This window comes from Macrobrachium rosenbergii, chromosome 14 (genome assembly GCF_040412425.1).
Source record: "Macrobrachium rosenbergii isolate ZJJX-2024 chromosome 14, ASM4041242v1, whole genome shotgun sequence".
NCBI lineage: Eukaryota > Metazoa > Arthropoda > Malacostraca > Decapoda > Palaemonidae > Macrobrachium > Macrobrachium rosenbergii.
The window spans coordinates 43704771-43724262 of record NC_089754.1 but is presented as its reverse complement, the minus strand read 5'-3'; the positions used below and the strand labels follow the sequence as shown (position 1 = coordinate 43724262).

At 35.4% G+C, this 19492-nt stretch overlaps 1 protein-coding gene across 1 annotated transcript in view; it reads right to left on the bottom strand.

Moving 5' to 3' along the window:
- The window catches only part of LOC136846041 (uncharacterized), a 268588-nt gene that overhangs the window by 49835 nt on the left and 199261 nt on the right, over positions 1–19492 (bottom strand). Inside the window, exon 2 of the mRNA XM_067116697.1 lies at positions 11111–11285. Within this exon, the coding sequence (XP_066972798.1) occupies positions 11111–11285 (175 nt within the window). The remainder of the gene's footprint in view (positions 1–11110; positions 11286–19492) is intronic.

Genomic DNA, 19492 nt, shown 5'->3' with positions numbered 1-19492 from the left:
GCCGGGCATCTCCAGACGAAAGAGGTGCATTGCCCTCTGAAGGAGGAGGAGGAGAAGGAGAAGGAGGAGGAGGAGGAGGAAGCTCAGAAGAAAACTAACTTTCTTTTAGTAGCCCCAGCGCATGCGTACAAAGCCTACCACGGGTTTCTTTCTAATTTTTTTGTCGTGCTCTCTAAGGAACTTTCCATTCTTGTCTTTCTCTGAACTTTAACGAAAATATTTTTTTTCTCTTGGGGTTTTTGTTGCGCAAGACTCAGGGTACGGCTGGTTGCAAGTAGGTTATCTGTGCGCTCCCTGTATTTGCCTTCTGAATTACTCTATTGAAATGAATTTTGTCAAGATTAAACTGGATAGCCTTTGCGAAATACCCTGGTTCCAATGCTGCGTCCACTTACAGGAGGCTGAACAATGAGGAATAAAGGTGCAGTAGCATAACAGATATGTGTTTTCATGAAAATAAAGTTAAAGATCTAGCAGTTCAGCTTGTTTCTTTGACGTCTCAATAGGACAGGTTTCTAAGAAATGGTGTTATGATATGTAAGTGCAAACGTCGTTTCATTTCCCGTTACCTATCCGTATTCTAGAAGAGGTCCCCGAGGCAAAAATCCCATTATTATGTGAATTGAAAGTCGCTGATATGCGAAAATATCAGGTAAATACTACTGCCTTATACTTGTTATTGTCCTGTCAGTATAAATGTTTACGTCTGTTCTTTTGCCTGGCGTTGAGACTATGACCTTTGGTGAATTAACATCAGGAGTTAGGGTCATTTGTTCGTCTTTCTATGTTCTACGAATTTCATTGATGCTGTCCTCACCAATTTATTCCTGGGGAGGAGTCTTTGAACCTGAATAACCTGATCGATTAATGCTTAAACTTTTTTGTTTTATATTTTTAAACAGTATGAAGAATCCTTCCATCACAGAGGAAGAAGACTGATGGGTACTCGGTCGGGCTTTGGAAAAGGTCAAGCCCTCAAGCCCGACGTCGATGGCGTAGCCGTTCCTTTAAATGTATTCAGCTATACGCCTTTTCTCCTAAGAGTGGGTGGCTCCAGGGAGTGTTGACATTTCGGCGCTCAGCAAATTTCTTTTGGGATGAGGTCGCTAGCCCGAGTTTATTGCCCGTTAGTTCAACAGAGACGTACGAGGTTTTTCATGTAACAGTGTAAAGTGTTAGTTTATCGTCTCCTAAAAGTATATGAGTAATTACTAAGGATTCAACAGCGTATAAAACCTTATCCATACATCCGACTTCTGTCCATGTAGGAAAAGCGAGATCTTGCTTAAGGTTCGAGAGCTCTCTCGTCGCGCGAGATTATTACAAGTTCTCGTTCTGCAACTTTTTTTTTTTCTTATTTGCTATATGATTTTCTTCCAAGGCACTTTCTCTGCTTCTTTGCCTCTGGGTTTTCTCATTCATTCTCTCTCATCTGTTCTCGAGAATTTCCGCATATTTGTTTGTTGATTTCTTTCAGTTTTACTGTTCTTTATTAGCACAGCTGAGTCTATAAAGCAATTCTCTTAACGGTTAGGTTTCTTATGCTTTCAGGTTTTGTTTGCATAAGGAGCACACTTGGTTTCTTGTTAGTAAGGCCTTTGTTTTATGAAATTCATGAAGTCTCTCTCTCTCTCTCTCTCTCTCTCTCTCTCTCTCTCTCTCTCTCTCTCTCTCTCTCCACAGTTGTGCAAGATTTAAATTTTCAATCTCAAAAATAGGAAATCTGAAGTATCCCTTTGCACTTTGTGCTAAATTTTCACCCCGAACCATTGATTCAATTTGGGTACCGTCGTTGATCTTCAGTAGCAGCAACAGAATTAATGAGTGATAATCAGATCAGTAACTGTCATTGAAAAAGTACAACCGATATTTATTTAAATTAATCAGTGAAGCCAAAATTAGCCTCACCTCTTAACTTCAAGTGACTAGCGACAGAAGAAAAAATTACTAAGAATGATCATTTTCGTGTTATAATAACAACACCTCAATAAAAATCATCTAAATTCTGACATTTAGGTAACAGGATAATAAAATGTAAATCCGCATTAAAAGTCTTGAATATATATTAACAAACAATAAAGTAGAACATCATCCAATGAATACGTGCATGAAATGATAATATATGGAGACGTATACAAACAAAGAAGAAATAATCTTATCGTTAACCAGTTACGAAACATAAAATAAATTAAACATCCCAGTCTAAACAAGGATGAGATACGAACTACCAGCTATCACGTAGTAAAAGAGTAGACGTGATATCTGGCCAATAGTACGTAAGCCTGGGATCGACAGCCACGCCCACTCTCACTTGCCCGGGACCACTTTTCATTTTCGTCGGTTCCTTGGTCTTTCATCAGTACTTGTTTTTATTTAGATCTTTTTTTTCGAAGATGGATGGAATAGCTTTCTTCTTTTAGTTACTCCCTTGGATTGTTTACATTTTTGACCATTCATTTCTGGAGTGATATTTTTGGATTAATATATTTCCTTCATTCGTTTGGATTTTGGACTGAGGTATTTTTGCTGTGGGGTTTAGATTCCATAATAACACACAAAAAATGGTTGATGATGGTTATAATAGTGAAAACAGTAACTATGATAACTTGGCTATGGAATACAGATTGAAAGACATAATGTAAGCAGTAAGAGAAAAATTACAAGACAAGGAATGGACAACTCAAATTTTCCACTGGGGATATTCTTGTGACTGTCATTATTGATACAGTGTTGAACATTATAGGTTTTTCTGTCCTAAGTGACGAGAGAGAGAGAGAGAGAGAGAGAGAGAGAGAGAGAGAGAGTAATGATGGTGAATGAGCTTCATACTTCCTTTCGCTATCATTTCTAGCTATGCAACCTAAGTTTATACCTCCACGTGCTACTACCTACCTAGCCTGATCTGCTGCACCCACCCAAGCGGGTAGGAAATGGGAGAGTGAGTTTAAACGTCGTCGAGATAAAAAAAAAAAAAAAAAAAAAAAAACACACAGGGGTAAGGGGCGTGGGGTTGAGGATGGGTTATGGAGCACCCAAGGAGGTTAGATCACCCTCCTTGGAGCACCCTCAGTGAAACTCGAGATATTAAGAGTCTGGAGATTTCTATGATGTAGTTGGAAGGAGATTTCTAGCGGCTGGTTCGGCCATCAACCATGAACAAGGAGCCTGGAATTAAGGTTTCAGTACAGTGGTCCCGGTTACTCTTTCCTGATGATATCTCTCATACTTGTTGCAACAGCCGCAAAGCCTTGTTTATCGGAAATTATTACTTCTTGCGTTCGTGCATGTGTTTACCCCACGCCCCCTTTTCTCTCTATCTGTCTAAAGAGATATATATATATGTGTGTGTGTGTGTGTTTTATATATATGCATGTATATGTATATATATATATATATATATATATATATATATATATATATATATATATATATATATATATATACATATATATATATATATATATATATATATATATATATATATATATATACATATCTATAATATAGTAAAATGAACTAGCGGATCCGAGGTCTTTCACCTGTATTCTCAGGCATTCGCAAGGCAGAAAATCTTGCACTCCACTGTGTCACCTTCCATATTCCATATACTCTTTATATATTATATCACTTTGTTATTTCCGTCATAGAAGAAAATATGAAATATTAATGATAGGACAAAGATTGTCTCTTAATAGCTGGAGACCAGCCTCTTGAAATCGGATCGAGGAGAGAGAAGTGAGACTAGACTTGAACGAAAACATAAGATACTCAGAGAGCGAAATACTGTAATACTCAAATAAATATACAGGGTTTGCTGTTTGGAAAACTGGAGAACAGATTCATGCTTTATTTAATACTTACACTTAGTATAGGCTACACTGTTTTCCATAAATAATGGTACAATATAAAACATGTACACTGGGGGGTGTCGAACAAGCGAAGGAAAATTAAAATGATGAACACGAACGCTGTAAAATTAAAAACAAAACTGTTGATATATGAAAGCAAAACTTATTATATATATATATATATATATATATATATATATATATATATATATATATATATATATATATATATATATATATATATATGTATATATATATATATATATATATATATATATATATATATATATAATCAGTTTTGCTTTTAATTTTACAGCATTCCTATATACACATATGTATAAAAAAATTCTTATATACACATACTGTATGTATGAAAGACCCATGGAATGAAACGAAGCGCTGAAGTGCTTATAGGGCGAATATCATTAATTCCGTGTTCGTACGCAAAGAAGCAATGCAAGAGAGATAAAATGAAGCAAACTCCAGATCGGGTCATCTTTCCTTGTATGAACGGAGAGAGTAAAAATGATCCGTCCCAGACGACCGGTTGTGCTGAAGATACATACCCGTTGGGCACAAACACTCTCTCCTGCAGACTTTCCTTAAACGTTCTTCCTCCAGTTCGGGCATCCTTCTCCTCCTCCTTCTCCTCCTCCCCTCCCACTCCTCCTTCTCTTCCTCCTCCTCCTCCCCCTCCTCTTCCTCCGCCTTCTCCTCCTTCTCTTCCTTTACCTCCTCCTCCTCTTCGGAAGTACTCAACCCTCCTCCTCCTCCTCGCATTCTCCTCCTTCTCTTCCTTTACCTCCTTCTCCTCTTCGGAAGTACTCCACCCTCCTCCTCCTCCTCCTCCTCCTCCTCCTCCTCCTCCTCCTCCTCCTCCTCCTCCTCCTCCTCCTCCTCCTCAGAAGTACTCAGTCCTCCTTCTCTTTCTTATCTTACTGTTCTCTTTTTGTGTTCTCTCCTTTTTATTTTCCAGTTTATTTATTCCTTTTCTTTCAAGGTCTTCCAACCCATTTTTATAGTCCATCCCAGTTTGCCCCCGCCCCCAAATACATTGCTTCCAAACGTTTTTTGTCTTCCTTAAATATACTTAATAAATCCTTAATAAATCTGTCAATCCTCTTAGGATTTCATAAAAACTTTCGTGACTCGAAAGGACTATTACAACGTGAGCTCAATGATAACTTGGTAGGCACTCAGTGTTTCAGAAGAATCAGAGCATAACGCATTAGGGAAAAAACTGGAACAGATGGAGAAGGATTTTGTTACATTAGTTATGAAAGGTAACTTGAAAATGATATTAGTTAGACTGATTAATTCATAAGTAGTTTTCCGGAATTTCTTTAAACTCTTCCTCATTAGGTTTGTTATCAAAGAAGAGTATCATGAAAAGAAGGGGATTTCAACGTCATTAACGGGCTAATGTATATATATTAAAAATAGTTATTTTTTATTAGATTATACGGGAAAAGGTCAACGACCTCTCTCCTTAGCAAAAGAAAACACCTCAAAGTTCACTGAGAATGTCACCAATGAATGACGTCACTGAAAGGTTTTATAGACAGTTGGAATTCTTATTCTCGTCATTACCGTTTAACGGCAATTTTTTTTTTGAGGGGCATGTGTGAGATTGGAAATAAAATGAATTACTTAATTTTATACAGTTATAAATGTATAAACCTTATGCCTTTTCCGCTTGGAGGGTGTGGCCCCAAGTTGAGCTGACCTTCCAGTTGTCAGCAAGACTTTTTGGGCTAAGGTTGCTATCCATGAGCCATTCATTCTGATACATACATATATACATACATAACTGGGCGTGTTTAATTGCGTGTATCAACAGAGGCAAAAATGGATTTTTCAAGAAAAAGCACAGGTTGCTTTCCCCCTCGTGGGATCCAGTTTGGGTCTATCATTATTTTTTATAAATACATTCCTAAGAATACGATTATGTGTGCAGAAATAAATTCATGACCTATTCACTGTTCAGAAAAACAGAATATATAATATAAATGTATATATGTATAAGTAAATTTATCATTCGATCAGAATATATTTTTCGATAATATCTGTTGCTAATTTCCTAAGGTTTCTTAGGCTTCACAGCGATGTACTGCTGTCCGTATAAGACCCCTTGGGTCTGCATCAAATTCGAAGATACAGTTTAACTGTTATACATTTAACATTTACGGATTCAACGATTTTGCTAAGTGAAGATGCATTATTTACTGTTTCAGAACTGTGCATAATTCTATACTGAAATTTTTTGTGCATACGAATAGTAAACAACAACAAAAAAAAAAAAACAGTGTAGAATAATTCACAGTTCTGAAACAGTAAATAATGCATCTTCACACGCAAAACTGTTGAATCCGTAAATATTAAATGTATAACAGTGCTCATACGGGCGGCAATACGTCACAGTTAAGCCCAAGAAGCCTTAGCGAATGAGCAACTGATATTGAAAAAAAATACATTCTGATCGACAGATGAACTAATTGGTAACAAACAATGACATCACAAAGGAATAAGAAGAAATTTCTAAAGTTAATATCGAGGTATCCTTAATTCTTGAGATATGATCACAGCGGTGCCTCGTTCTTTCCTAATTAGTGTTGGCCTTAAGTTCAGTCCTCATCTTTTATCCGACCTTGTGGTCAGAATGACGGAGAGTGACCTCCCAAAAGGATTTTGACGTCCTATGACAAGGACCTTGTCCTATGGTACCGGATTCAGAGAGTACTGGGATAGGCATAGGATCCATATATAAAAATAATAATTCTTGAAAACTGAACACTGCATGAACTTCGAGTTCATACCCTTTGGGCAAGATAAATTAGGTCACATGACTCACTGATATTCGGAATGAAGCCGGCAAGGTTATCATATGAGAGAGAGAGAGAGAGAGAGAGAGAGAGAGAGAGAGAGAGAGAGATCTACGAGAAAGTCAAGCTCTCGACTAGCTACGCAGCCGACGAGCGAGCGCGCGCTAGCACACGAACACACGCGTAGGTATTGAAAGTTCGGAAACCTCAAGACGAAAGCCACTGCGTAGGGTATTATTTGGGAAGGTTAACCTCTGGAGACGTGATGACTGACAGGATCTGATAGGGTACATCATCTTTACCCCAAATCTGTCATGTTTTGAACAGACCACTTCCACCTTACAAGATGTGGGAGCATTTATATTGTAGGCGTATTCCGAACACCTCTTCTCATTGATGTTTTGGTGTGTCTTCGTTTCTATTCATGAAATACTGACTACAAAGCTACATGATTGTAATCGTTATTCCTTAAGGCTATTGCTTTGTGCTGTAAAAGTCAAAATTTTTTTGTGATACCTATGGCAATACTATAGTTTCTCTCTGTCTCTCTCAATTAATACAGCTTCTCACACAGTCACCAATTAACGCTTGGATCTTTCAAATCTCCTGTGTATATACTGTATATATATATATATATATATATATATATATATATATATATATATATATATATATATATATATATATATATTTATAATGTGTATATATATATATATATATATATAAATATATATGTTTTTACAGTATATACTGTATAAGTATATGCATATGTACATATATATATACAGTATGTATGTATATATATATATATATATATATATATATATATATATATATATATATATATATATATATATATATATATATATATATATATATATATATATATATATAGAGAGAGAGAGAGAGAGAGAGAGAGAGAGAGAGAGAGAGAGAGAGAGAGAGAGAGAGAGAGAAGTGTGATCCCCTTCTTACTAGATGACACGAACCTTGAAAGTATGTCATTATAAAAGTGAGATAATCTGTATACTTAAGGAGTCTTCCATTCCAAACTGACTCTCAGTTTGTTGAAACCTTTACTGCAGATACGTTTTCTTCGTATCAAATGTAGAGAAATATAACCTTTTTCTTTTCTTTTAACCTAAACCACGCCCTAAGTAGGCGTGCCCTTCGTCAGGCTCCGTTGGGTTCTTTAGGCTCCGAATTCAGAGCACAATGAGTATTTGCTTTCCTTCTTCTTCTCCTCTTTTTCTTCTTTACGTTCTTTTTCTGTTGTAATGCCGGATATGAGGTGCGTTGGGTGGTCAGAGAAGGTAAGGAAAGATGTAAGGGAACACATGGGATGAGTGAGATGTACAAACTGTTGTCCACTAACACGGGTATGTTTCATTCTCACCTGGCCTGGTATAATGTTTATAATATTCATCTTGTGCTGTGATTCTGATGTGCTAGGCAATGGGTAAGAATGAGACCCTTCATGAGATGGTTATGGCAATGATCAGTGTGATGTTCAAAAGTTGTAATAAGAAAGCAATTCTGATCTTGATTTCAATTCCTATTTTGGACATTATATTTATTCATACTTATGTGGAAGATTAACTTTTGCAGTTGATCGAAATATTTACAAAAAGTGATTTCTTAAATCCTTCTGATTAGACAGAAAATCGTCGTGTACTGGATATTATTCTTACATCAGGTCTTCAGTTATCTCGAACTAGGTAATGACGATTATGCCTATTATGAACATACGTTATCGTAACCAACGGCACATGATGTATTTTTAGAATACGCCTTTTTACAAGTTTTGTAATATACAGTTAAACATACTTGCCTTCCTTTTCTCTTGTGCTTTTACGTTAAAAAGGCATCTGTTAAGTTTACTGCGAATCAGTCCTAAAGTATTGATGGGTTTTCTGTTTTGTATAAAATCTTTTATCTTCATAATTCTACTATTGGGGATTTTGTAATTTTTACTTGTTTCGAGATTTTTTCTTTTTCTGTATCCTAAAATAACTAGTATTTTTTTTGTTTGTCTTGTAATTATTCCGTCTTGATTTATTCGCCGTCTTTTTGTTATGCCAGACAAAATTAAGACGAATAAGACCCAACAGTACGACCTTGTACCACGCGAGATAAACCATAATTTGCCCTGCTCAGTGCTTTCCACCACAAGCGCTGCACGCATAATGAAGTGTAATGACTGAAGCGCGAATTGCCCAACGGCAATCTCTCAGCAATTTCCTGCTGTCTTTTGTCTTTGTCAGAGGCACTGATAAAGGTCGGCGATAAAGTGAAAACCTCAATACCTGGCACGTTAAAACGGATTACCCCTCCCCGCCCACCCCAAAAAAAAAAAAAAACGCTGAGTTTTGCAAAAAATTGCATGCGAGTTTTTTCTCGCATCCGTAAAAATCTGTAGACATCGTGCAGCTTAACACTGCACCAACTTGCCAGTATTTTTCATATGCAGAGGCAATTTTGAAGTCATATATTTTCGTTAGCAAGATGTCACGGACAAGGATAACGTAATTGCTCGCTGCTGCAAAGTTTGATAGAAAGATGCCAAATGATGCCATAAAATGTGCGCGTTAAAGACGCAACGTTTAAACCCACTGATGCAAGAAATATTGCTTGATTTAAGACCCGTCAGTCAACAATAATGATAATGTTTGCTTACGAAATCGTCATGGGTATTTGCATGTGGGGTTCTTGGAAGAGATGCAGTTCTGGGAATCTTTCGGGACGGTAATATACAGTCTTGTTATTAGAGACATATATAAACAATTTTAGGAACACTAATAAATTACTCTTTTTAATCTATTATAATCAGAAAAAACGAACCATTCAATAAATTATATATATATATATATATATATATATATATATATACAATATATATATATATATATATATATATATATATATATATATATATATATATATATATATATATATATATATATAATATGTGTGTGTGTGTGTGTGTGTGTGTGTATGTATATATATAATATTTTAATGTGAGTGTTTGTGTATGTGTTGCAGGTATTATTGAGTTGATTTTTCTCAGGAACAATCTCTATGTTAAATATATGTAAACAGTTTATTTAAAAAAATTATATATATGTATGTATGTATATATATATATATTATATATGTATTTGTGTGTAAGAGAAAGAGAGAGATTCAAAGCAATGGCACAAACCAGTAAGACTTTTCGGTCACTTTTTCCATTTAGATTTCGGAGAAAACATCCACTCGGACTCTTCCCACCCACCACACCCCAAATCATCTCTCTCTCTCTCTCTCTCTCTCTCTCTCTCTCTCTCTCTCTCTCTCTCTCTCTCTCTCTCTGTGTCAGATCCCACACACATGGAATAGAAGCCACTAGAGTCACGCCTTAAGGTCCCACAACGAATTGTCATTAACTGTTTCCAGTTCTCTGCTTCCGATGAATGGAATGAGAGGCCAAATTACGTTTATTTCTTCTGCCCATGAAATGAAACCGATTATTTTGAATTCAACTGAAAACATTGCTTCTTTTGTTAGAAATACTACACTGAAGTGTAATCTCTTTCTCTTTGTCGCTCTCTCACGCATGCGAAGGTTAAAAGAAAGTACTGTTATACTTCTTGTGAAGTTTCACATGGTTCGGGATGAAAAATCTTTTAAAAGTTTCGACGAAAATTATCATCCGTTAGAGAGCGAATTAATAGTAACAAATGAGATATTCTTTAATGATTTGTATGTGTATCCGGTAATACTGTAGTTCATAAAATACGCAAACAACAACAAATGCAATAAATCAAAGTCGTTATTGAACTGGAAAAATTCAAGAAGCGAATTTTATATATATATATATATATATATATATATATATATATATATATATATATATATATATATATATATATATATATAAACTAAAATTCATAGCAGAGATAAGTAGTATGCCATTCTCAGTGCTTGAAGAGGAGAGAAAGTAACTGTTATAGATATCTGGAAGCAATTACGTCATTACGAATGCAAATGGAGAACGAATGACGAGGTGATTATGTTCAAACCTAATCCGTCTTCCAAGTGACTTTGCTTGGCAGTTCAAGGGTTGTCACTTTTTTCGATTTAAGGAAAAAAATTGAAATGAGAACATATCTCTTAAAGAAAATTTTTTGGGTCTTGAAACTCCATGATTTATAAGAGGCCTTTACGTACAAAATAAATGGATAAATAAGTAAATAAATAAATGAATAAATAAATAAATGGAACGGGAAAAAATGCAGACGAAAATGAACGAAATTAGATAAAAGTTTAAAAGCTAAAAAATTTACAGTACACGAAAGTTCGGCATTTTCCCCTGTTAAATACATACACACCAACTTACCTAATAAATACAACAGTGTATTTATCCCAAGCACAGTTAATATTATAATTAATTCGCCTTACCTGATCTGGTGAGGAAATTGAATCTGGCGTGCTTGCTGACATAAGGGGAATTCCCTGACATCATGATGGCCGAGTCAGAATCGCTGTGATAACCACTGACGTCACTGCCCTCGTCCTCATCTCCTGCAGGACCCCCTCCGTCTTCCTCCATGGCCTCCTTAAGCATCTCCAGGACCTAAGAGTAATACGTGGAAGGTATTAGCGACATAAAATAAGTTTCTTTATTTTGATGGATAAATTTGACTAAGAGCTATCGATTGTTTTACAAAAATGTAAATTTTTCAAGATTCACAAAAACAAATTCTCTATGAGATATGCACACACAAATAGCTTTATATATATATATATATATAATATTATATATATATAAATGTATATATATATATATATATATATATATATATATATATATATATATATATATATATATATATATAATATATATATGAATGTCTTTTACTGTAATACCACAGTATAATGTGAAGATAAAATATATTTCGAGCACTTCCTTCTGTGCCCCTGTTCACGGGTAAAATATGGACAGATGAAATGTTACAAGGGTATACAGTATATACAAAGCATAAATAAGTGTGGCATTAAGTCTCTGATGGTATGCAGGTCAGCTGCATACCTTCGGAGACTTAATGCCACACCTAAATATGATTTGTATATATACCCTTGCAACATCTCATCTGTCCATATTTTACCAGTGAACAGGGGCACAGAAGGAAGTGCTCGAAATATATGGTTGCAACGTTCAAATAGTGTTTTATGGGCCTTTTTATCTTTATATATTATATATATATATATATATATATATATATATATATATATATATATATATATATATATATATATATATAACTAAATTAAGACAAACAAGCATATATTTTGACAGTATTGTTGTCCTGACCTAACGCACATTCAGACCTTTAGTCAACATACAGTTCAATTATTCTACTGAAAATGTCAAATCTGACAACCCATTTATTTTCCAAAATGAATCCAAAAGTCAACGGTACTTCGCTTCCTGATATATTAAGAAAAAAACACGCTGATGCCAGGGTTAATAAAATATCTTGCAATATCTGTAATGAAATTTATGTCAGGGGCACTGGCCAAGCCTGAACAAATCAGTCATGTATGGTTGTAAGACCTCGGGGATGAGGGATAATAGTCATTTCGAAAGTTGATAATCTTACAAAAGAAATCTAGTGGAATCTTACAAAAGAAATATAGTGGAATCTTACAAAGGAAATATAGTTGAATAGAAATATAGTTGAATCTTACAAAAGAAATATAGTGGACTCATTCCACGCCTGCGTGTTACATATACTATTGTCGCCTACCCATTGTCCACTTTCACCATACACATTCATACGTGGTTAAATATGCGAGTCATATATTCACTTACATAATAGTCATAATCTCACCAGTAGCTATAAGCATTCGCATTATTACATAGCTTTTGACAGATGTAACTAAGGAGAAAGAAACGCCGTTTATTATATAAAATCATATATTTTTATTTACATAAATGTATAACTATTGACTAATTTAATATTATAAAATGATGTCATGCAACGTACGTCCACCTACGGTGTGAATTAAAGTGGATGATACACGAGGCTCACTTTGTTTAGATTGATCTGAATAGATCATGGATTATATTATACATTTAAATACTGAATTTTAGAAGTAAACTTACGCTACTGTATATTGTGGAAGTAATGTTAGTGCAAAACTCTAAGTGTTGCGCTCATACATGTCCAGTCAGAGAAGTCACTAAAACAAAAGTGAATGACACTCCTGATATTAGAATATGAAATGTGCTTGAAAAAAAAGAGGTGATGGCGCAGTCGCAGTGCATGTAGCCGGGATCGACGGGATATTGATAAGTATTCTGTGTAATTACTGAAGCAGCCAATGCTGAAGAGGTGTTTTGCTGAAGAGGTGTTTTGCAGGATTCAGCATGTATAATACGAATGTAGCAAAGACCATCGTCTTGTATTTTCTCTGCAACCACCTTCTGCTAGTACAGCTCATGTATATATATATATATATATATATATATATATATATATATATATATATATATATATATATATATATATATATATATATATATATATATATATATATATACTACTATATATAAAGAATCAACTAAACACTTTACCAGATTTATATGTATTTTAAAAGCCACAATAACCTCTTAACTTCTCTTTTCTTTCGAGAAGTTTGAAGTCATCATAGCTATTGAAAATACACACACACACACACACATTCATATATATATATACACACACATGCATATATATATATATATATATATATATATATATATATATATATATATATATATATATATATATATATGAATGTATGTGTGTGTGCATTTTTAATAGCTACGATGACTTGCTGAGAACCTTCTCTCCAAGCTAAAATACTAATCCTAAAACACCAAAAAATCAGCTGAACGCACTAATCTGTGTATACTTGATAATATTGCTGTGTCAAATAAACTAGAACACCCTTGTAAGCCCTAAGAGAAACCCACCACAGAAAAAAAAATGGACAAATTCCTGCCATAGGAGAATTCTAATTTGCCATAGAAAGTGCATCCCGAATGACAGAGGCTTGACCCCTGGCCTCCTGTGGTTCCGCAAAGGTACTGGAAAGTCTGACGACAGAACTCCACCACTTCCGGTGGTGCTGGACAGCAGGGCGATTTCTTCTTTCTTCTACTTTTCATTCTATGTGTGTGAGCCTTAGGAGAATGTTTTCAGCATAGCTAAACATACTTCAGATATTTTTTTTATAACATACATAGCACTTCAACGATTACTCATCAAAATGCCCCCTTATTGTAGAAAATGAAATAATTTCCATCAGTAAATGAAAGCTAATGAGAGAGAGAGAGAGAGAGAGAGAGAGAGAGAGAGAGAGAGAGAGAGAGAGAGAGAGAGATTTCCATCAATAAATGAAGGCTAATGAGAGAGAGAGAGAGAGAGAGAGAGAGAGAGAGAGAGAGAGAGAGAGAGAGAGAGAGAGAGAGAGAGAGAGAGCAACATATTATGTATTCAAACCATTTTCTATTTGCATTTCCTTATTGCCTGCGTAAATTCTGGAGACATTGTCCCCTAATTCTATCCTCCCATTCCATGTTCCAAAGAACCAACTCTCTGATAACAAAGAATCCTAATAATTTTTTTTTCTCCTCTCATGGTGCTTCAGCAAAATCACTTTTTACCAGTGGTGAATACGAAGGAATGTCGAATATATTTTTAGTTCAGTTCCTTGTTTGGTATTTTAGCCAAAGCTTAAGAGAGATGGAGCGAAAGTGAAAGGACTGTAGTAGCTTTGTGGTATTAGCTATTTACGTTTCAGTTCCGGTGTTTTATGTCCAGCAAGTTGTACGAGAATTTTACAAGAACTTTTAGTAAATAAAGATAGTAAGTGGAATTCTTTGAAAACCAGGATATTTTGTAACTAGGTAGAAAAGAATGAAATATAAGTGTAACGATATAATTAATCTTCGTGTTTCAGTGTTCGGACAAACTACAATAATTGGAAATAATCTGAGATATTTGGAAACAATTGAAAATCATCTTGCTTTTAAGATTAGAATCAACATTGCTTTAAAAGCAGAAAATGAAGTGTCTTTGAAATAACAGGTAATTTAAGTCGAAAGTTAAAGAATTATCTTACTTAATGTGAAACGTCGAAATAATTCCACGAACAAAGATTCATTTTAGGAAGAAAAAAAAAATATATATATATATATATATATATATATATATATATATATATATATATATATATATATATATATATATATATATATACAACGAATTTTCTTTTACCTTATAAAGAAACGACAGAAGCCGGCAGAGCGCTTTCGACTGGTGGCTCTCGTGTTCTTAACGACCCGGTTAAATATCTTCCAGTCTTTTTCTTGCGCTTTTTGTCGCCGTCATGTAACAATAGACAACCTCATTACACAACAGCATGCCACGAGTACCTTTGGCGATTGTATGACAAACGTGAAACATCTCTAGCAGCGCTGGAAGTATTCGGGAATGCGAGTAGGCAAAGGAGCGTATACATGCTCAACTCAGTCTCGGAGAAAGATGTCTTCAGTGCTGTGTTAGCTATGAGTATTTTTAGAAAGGGTACAGTGATAATGACTATAATATTGAAAGTGTTGATAATTCGTACATTTAGAATGGATGTGACGTGAACGGAGGGGAGATAAGCTATGTTGCGCTCGTGTGTGTGTGTGTGTGTGTGTGTGTGTAAGAGAGAGAGAGAGAGAGAGAGAGAGAGAGAGAGAGAGAGAGAGAGAGATCCGGTTTGAGTAATGTCAATTGCGTGCTTTCAATGTTAACATCGAATGAACACGGCGCAACATTTCACAGATAGGAAAATTAAATTGATAACAAAATTACAAATTTATAAAGGTAAATAACTTCGCTTAGACAAAAAGAAAAAAAAATTATAATCCACAGTACGACAACGTAAAAAGAGAAACAATGATACAACTGCTATTTAGAAAGTACGACGAGGCAGACGTTTACGTAACAATGTATTTTATAAGGTATACCGGAAAGAGCCGAGGAAATTTGGGGAGGAAGACACCGGAACTTTTTCAAGACAACCATGAAACCCCCTTTTATTTGATGCAACAACAGCAAAAACACGATTTCCTAAGGGACCGGTGTCGAAGTTATTGAAGCATAAGTGTTTTGATGAAGATCATGATAGAGCGCATTAGCAGAGTACGCCTCTTGAAACGAAAGTTTATGGAGAAAGCGGCAGTCACAACAATACGGATGCGTTTGTTTGCGTTCATGAAGATACATTAATTTTATTTGCTATGAAAGTGACCTTTCCATGACTTAAACGGGATTTATTCCATAATTGCTCGTAAAGTGAGATTTTGTTCTCTGTAGAGGATATTGTTGAAATCTCCATTATTTCACGACTGAATTTTTTTTTTTAATATTTAGTAACGGTTTCCGTATGGTTGCATAATGGTGCCGGAAAATTCTTCCCTTATAGCTTATTTTTCATTTTCGTTGATACCTACGGATGGTGAAGTTTATCAACCACATAATCAATGTAAATGTAAAAGTATTCGTACCATCTTCAATGTGATATTTTGTTGTAAGTACAAAGCATTTGCCTCCCGACAATTGCAGATATGGATTTTAGTTTTCTGTAAAAGAAAACTATTGTGCCGGGTTTCTCTGCCCGTCCGCACTCTATTCTGTCCGTACTTTTTTCTGTCCGCCCTCAGATCTTAAAAACTACCGAGTCTAGAGGGCTGCAAATTTGTATGTTGATCATCTAACCTCCAATCATCAAACATACCAAATTGCAGCCCTCTAACCTCAGCAGTTTTTATTTTATTTACAGTTAAAGTTAGCTATGATCGTGCTTCTGGCAACGATATAGGATAGGTCACCATCGGGCCGTGGTTAAAGATAGATCTGTTTTCGGTGGCCCGATTATAAGCTGTAGCGGCTGCACAAAAAATTCGATTGCGTCGAAGAAACTTCGGTGCATTGTTAACTTGGTTATTGTAGATATGTGAATTTTAAATGGTTGAGTAACCAAAGGTCAGTAAGGTCATGTAGCTTTTTCAAAGACTGCCTGTCACAGTGCGTAAACGGTTTATTAAAGACTGTTTAAGTAAATATCTGCTGGTAGATTGAAGTATAAATTTCCCAAAAGAAAGGATGTAGATAATCAAGATAATGCTGATTTATACACTTCCAAGTCATGGAAGATAGGATGAACATCCAACAGAAATGACAAGACAGAGCCATCCTATAAGGAGCAACTCACAGATCGTACAGAACAGAGCTTTCTTTTTTATGAATTTTTAATGGTTCTTTAGGCCTAATTGTAAGGCCTAAGCACGCGCCCTGAGGTGATATCAGATAGCGCAGTCTGATTTAGGACCCAGGGAATCCTAAAAAGATGTTACAGTCCCCATAAATCCTTCTAACAGCAAACCCTATAAATGTTTCAAGAATCTGATTCCTCTACGTGCTTGTTCAGGTGCGTGTCCTGTGGCTTAGAAGATTTACGGAGGATGTTTGTTGCAAAAGGGAGGTTCTTTGGAGTTGTAAAAGAATCAGGCAACTTTCCCAAATTCCTCAATGAACGTTTAAAATGGTTTTTCATTAAATTCACCTTTTATATACTCCTTTTGGATGATTTTATGATCAGACAGCTGTGGAGTTATGTTAATGAAAACATACATTTAAAGTACAGATGATTAACATGATTTTGATATAATCTACAAAATGTGATCTAAATTTCATTTTCCAAGAACAAGCAAACATTAAATTTAATTCACTTGGGATTGAGACTCCCTTTTTATGTGTATGTTTAATTACGCTTAAATGAATACCTGTATTCTGGTAACCGCTGGATAATCTTTCAAATTTGGCATACGATGGAACGGGCTACACAATGTCCTTATATAACCCATGCATGGAGAAAGCTAGAAGATGAAGAGCAGACTTAATAAATGTGGGACCTGGTCCCAAAGGAGAGGAGAGGAAAAGAGAGGAAAGTCTGTACAACAAACGCTGGATTACCACACTGTGAATGAAAAACATATGAATAAAAAAAACATGTGGTTGAAGTATATTCGTAATAAGCCAGCGGATATAATAACTCACAAAATGAATCAGTACGTTGTATGGCATCCGACGTAAAACACCTTATTTGCATGGCCAAATGTTATGGTAAGTTTTGGTTTATCTTCAAACATTCCTGGCAGTAACGCAACATGACGAGTAATGGGCAAAAACGCAGCAATCTCAGATTGGTCAATTGTCTTTACGCTGATAAAAAACAAACGGAGACTCCATGGCTTTTTGCGTGAAGTGAATATATAGTAGGGAAAGACAGTGGTAGCGTCAGTAATTTCCCTATACATAAGGAACAGTATAGCACCAAACACATAAAGAAAGGAATTGGGAGAGAGCTAAGGTATGGTTAAACAGATATGAATAAGTAATGTTCCTTCATGAGAGAAAGAGGTAGCCCTTAATAATGAAAGCAGTGTTTATGAGAGAGAGAGAGAGAGAGAGAGAGAGAGAGAGAGAGAGAGAGAGAGAGAGAGAGAGTTATATGTTAGTCAAGAGCAAGTAGAATCCTGTAAGCAAAAAAGAAATGAGAGAGAGAGAGAGAGAGTTATGGTTATAAAAAGCGAGCAGAATCCTGTAAGTAAAAAAAAAGAAATACTGTAGAGAGAGAGAGAGAGAGAAAGAAAGAGAGAGAGAGAGAGAGAGTAATGACCTCACTTCCTCTGTTTGGGGGAGAATGGTGTCCACTGACTGTCCATTCATTGCTCCTCCAAATAGCTGAAATAACAGTTTTGTGGCGAAAAAAAGGGGGGAACCCTGCATAAAAATGCGAGCGTCTCTTGGCGTACGTGAAATCAAAAGTTGTCGGTCTGGATTCTTGTTCCTTCTTTTTACGTCGTTCTTCGGGCTTCGGTACTTTGTAAACCATATTTTAGTTTCTTTACCATGTTAAAGGTGTTTGGAAATGCTTTATTATTTTCTTTTTGATTCTTTAAAAGTAGATTTATGATATTTTTGTAAATATATTTTCCTTCAAGAGGTTAATTGTTAAAATTTTGATTGATATTTTCTTTCTTCTAGCAACTTATTCCCAGTAAGTGTGGACACTTCTTTGGTCATTGTGAGGTCTTTAACTGCACATGGAGATCTAAATGACTTACCTTAATGGGTAAGCAGGTACTAGAATTATTGTGCCGGCTTTGTCTGTCCGTTCGCACTTTTTCTGTCGCACTTTTTCTGTCCGCCCTCAAATCTTAAAAACGACTAAGGTTAGAGGGCTGCAAATTGGTATGTTGATCATCCACCCTCCAATCAACAAACATACCAAACAGCAGTTTTTATTTTATTTACGGTTAAAGTTAGCCATGATCGTACATCAGACAACGATATAGGATAGACCACCACCGGGCCGTGGTTAAAGTTTCATGGGCGGCGGCTCATACAGCATTATACAGAGATCACCGAAAGATAGATCTATTTTCGGTGGCCTTGATTTTTAGCTGTTCAGAAAACTCGATTGTGCCAAAGAAACTTCGGCGCCAGAAGCAAAAATACCCGGTGATTGTGGTTATCACTGTTTCAAAAGAAACTCGTTTATTTGTGCGACGGACTAATTTCTTGTTTCAATTCATCTGCGGTTTCTTATATCTGATGCCATTTTTATAATAATAAAGTCTGAATTAAATTATTTCACAAATATTTCCTTGTGAATAAATTAGTGAATAAGAAATATTTATCGAAACCGTTGTTATTACAAGTCCCTTATTTCACTTTA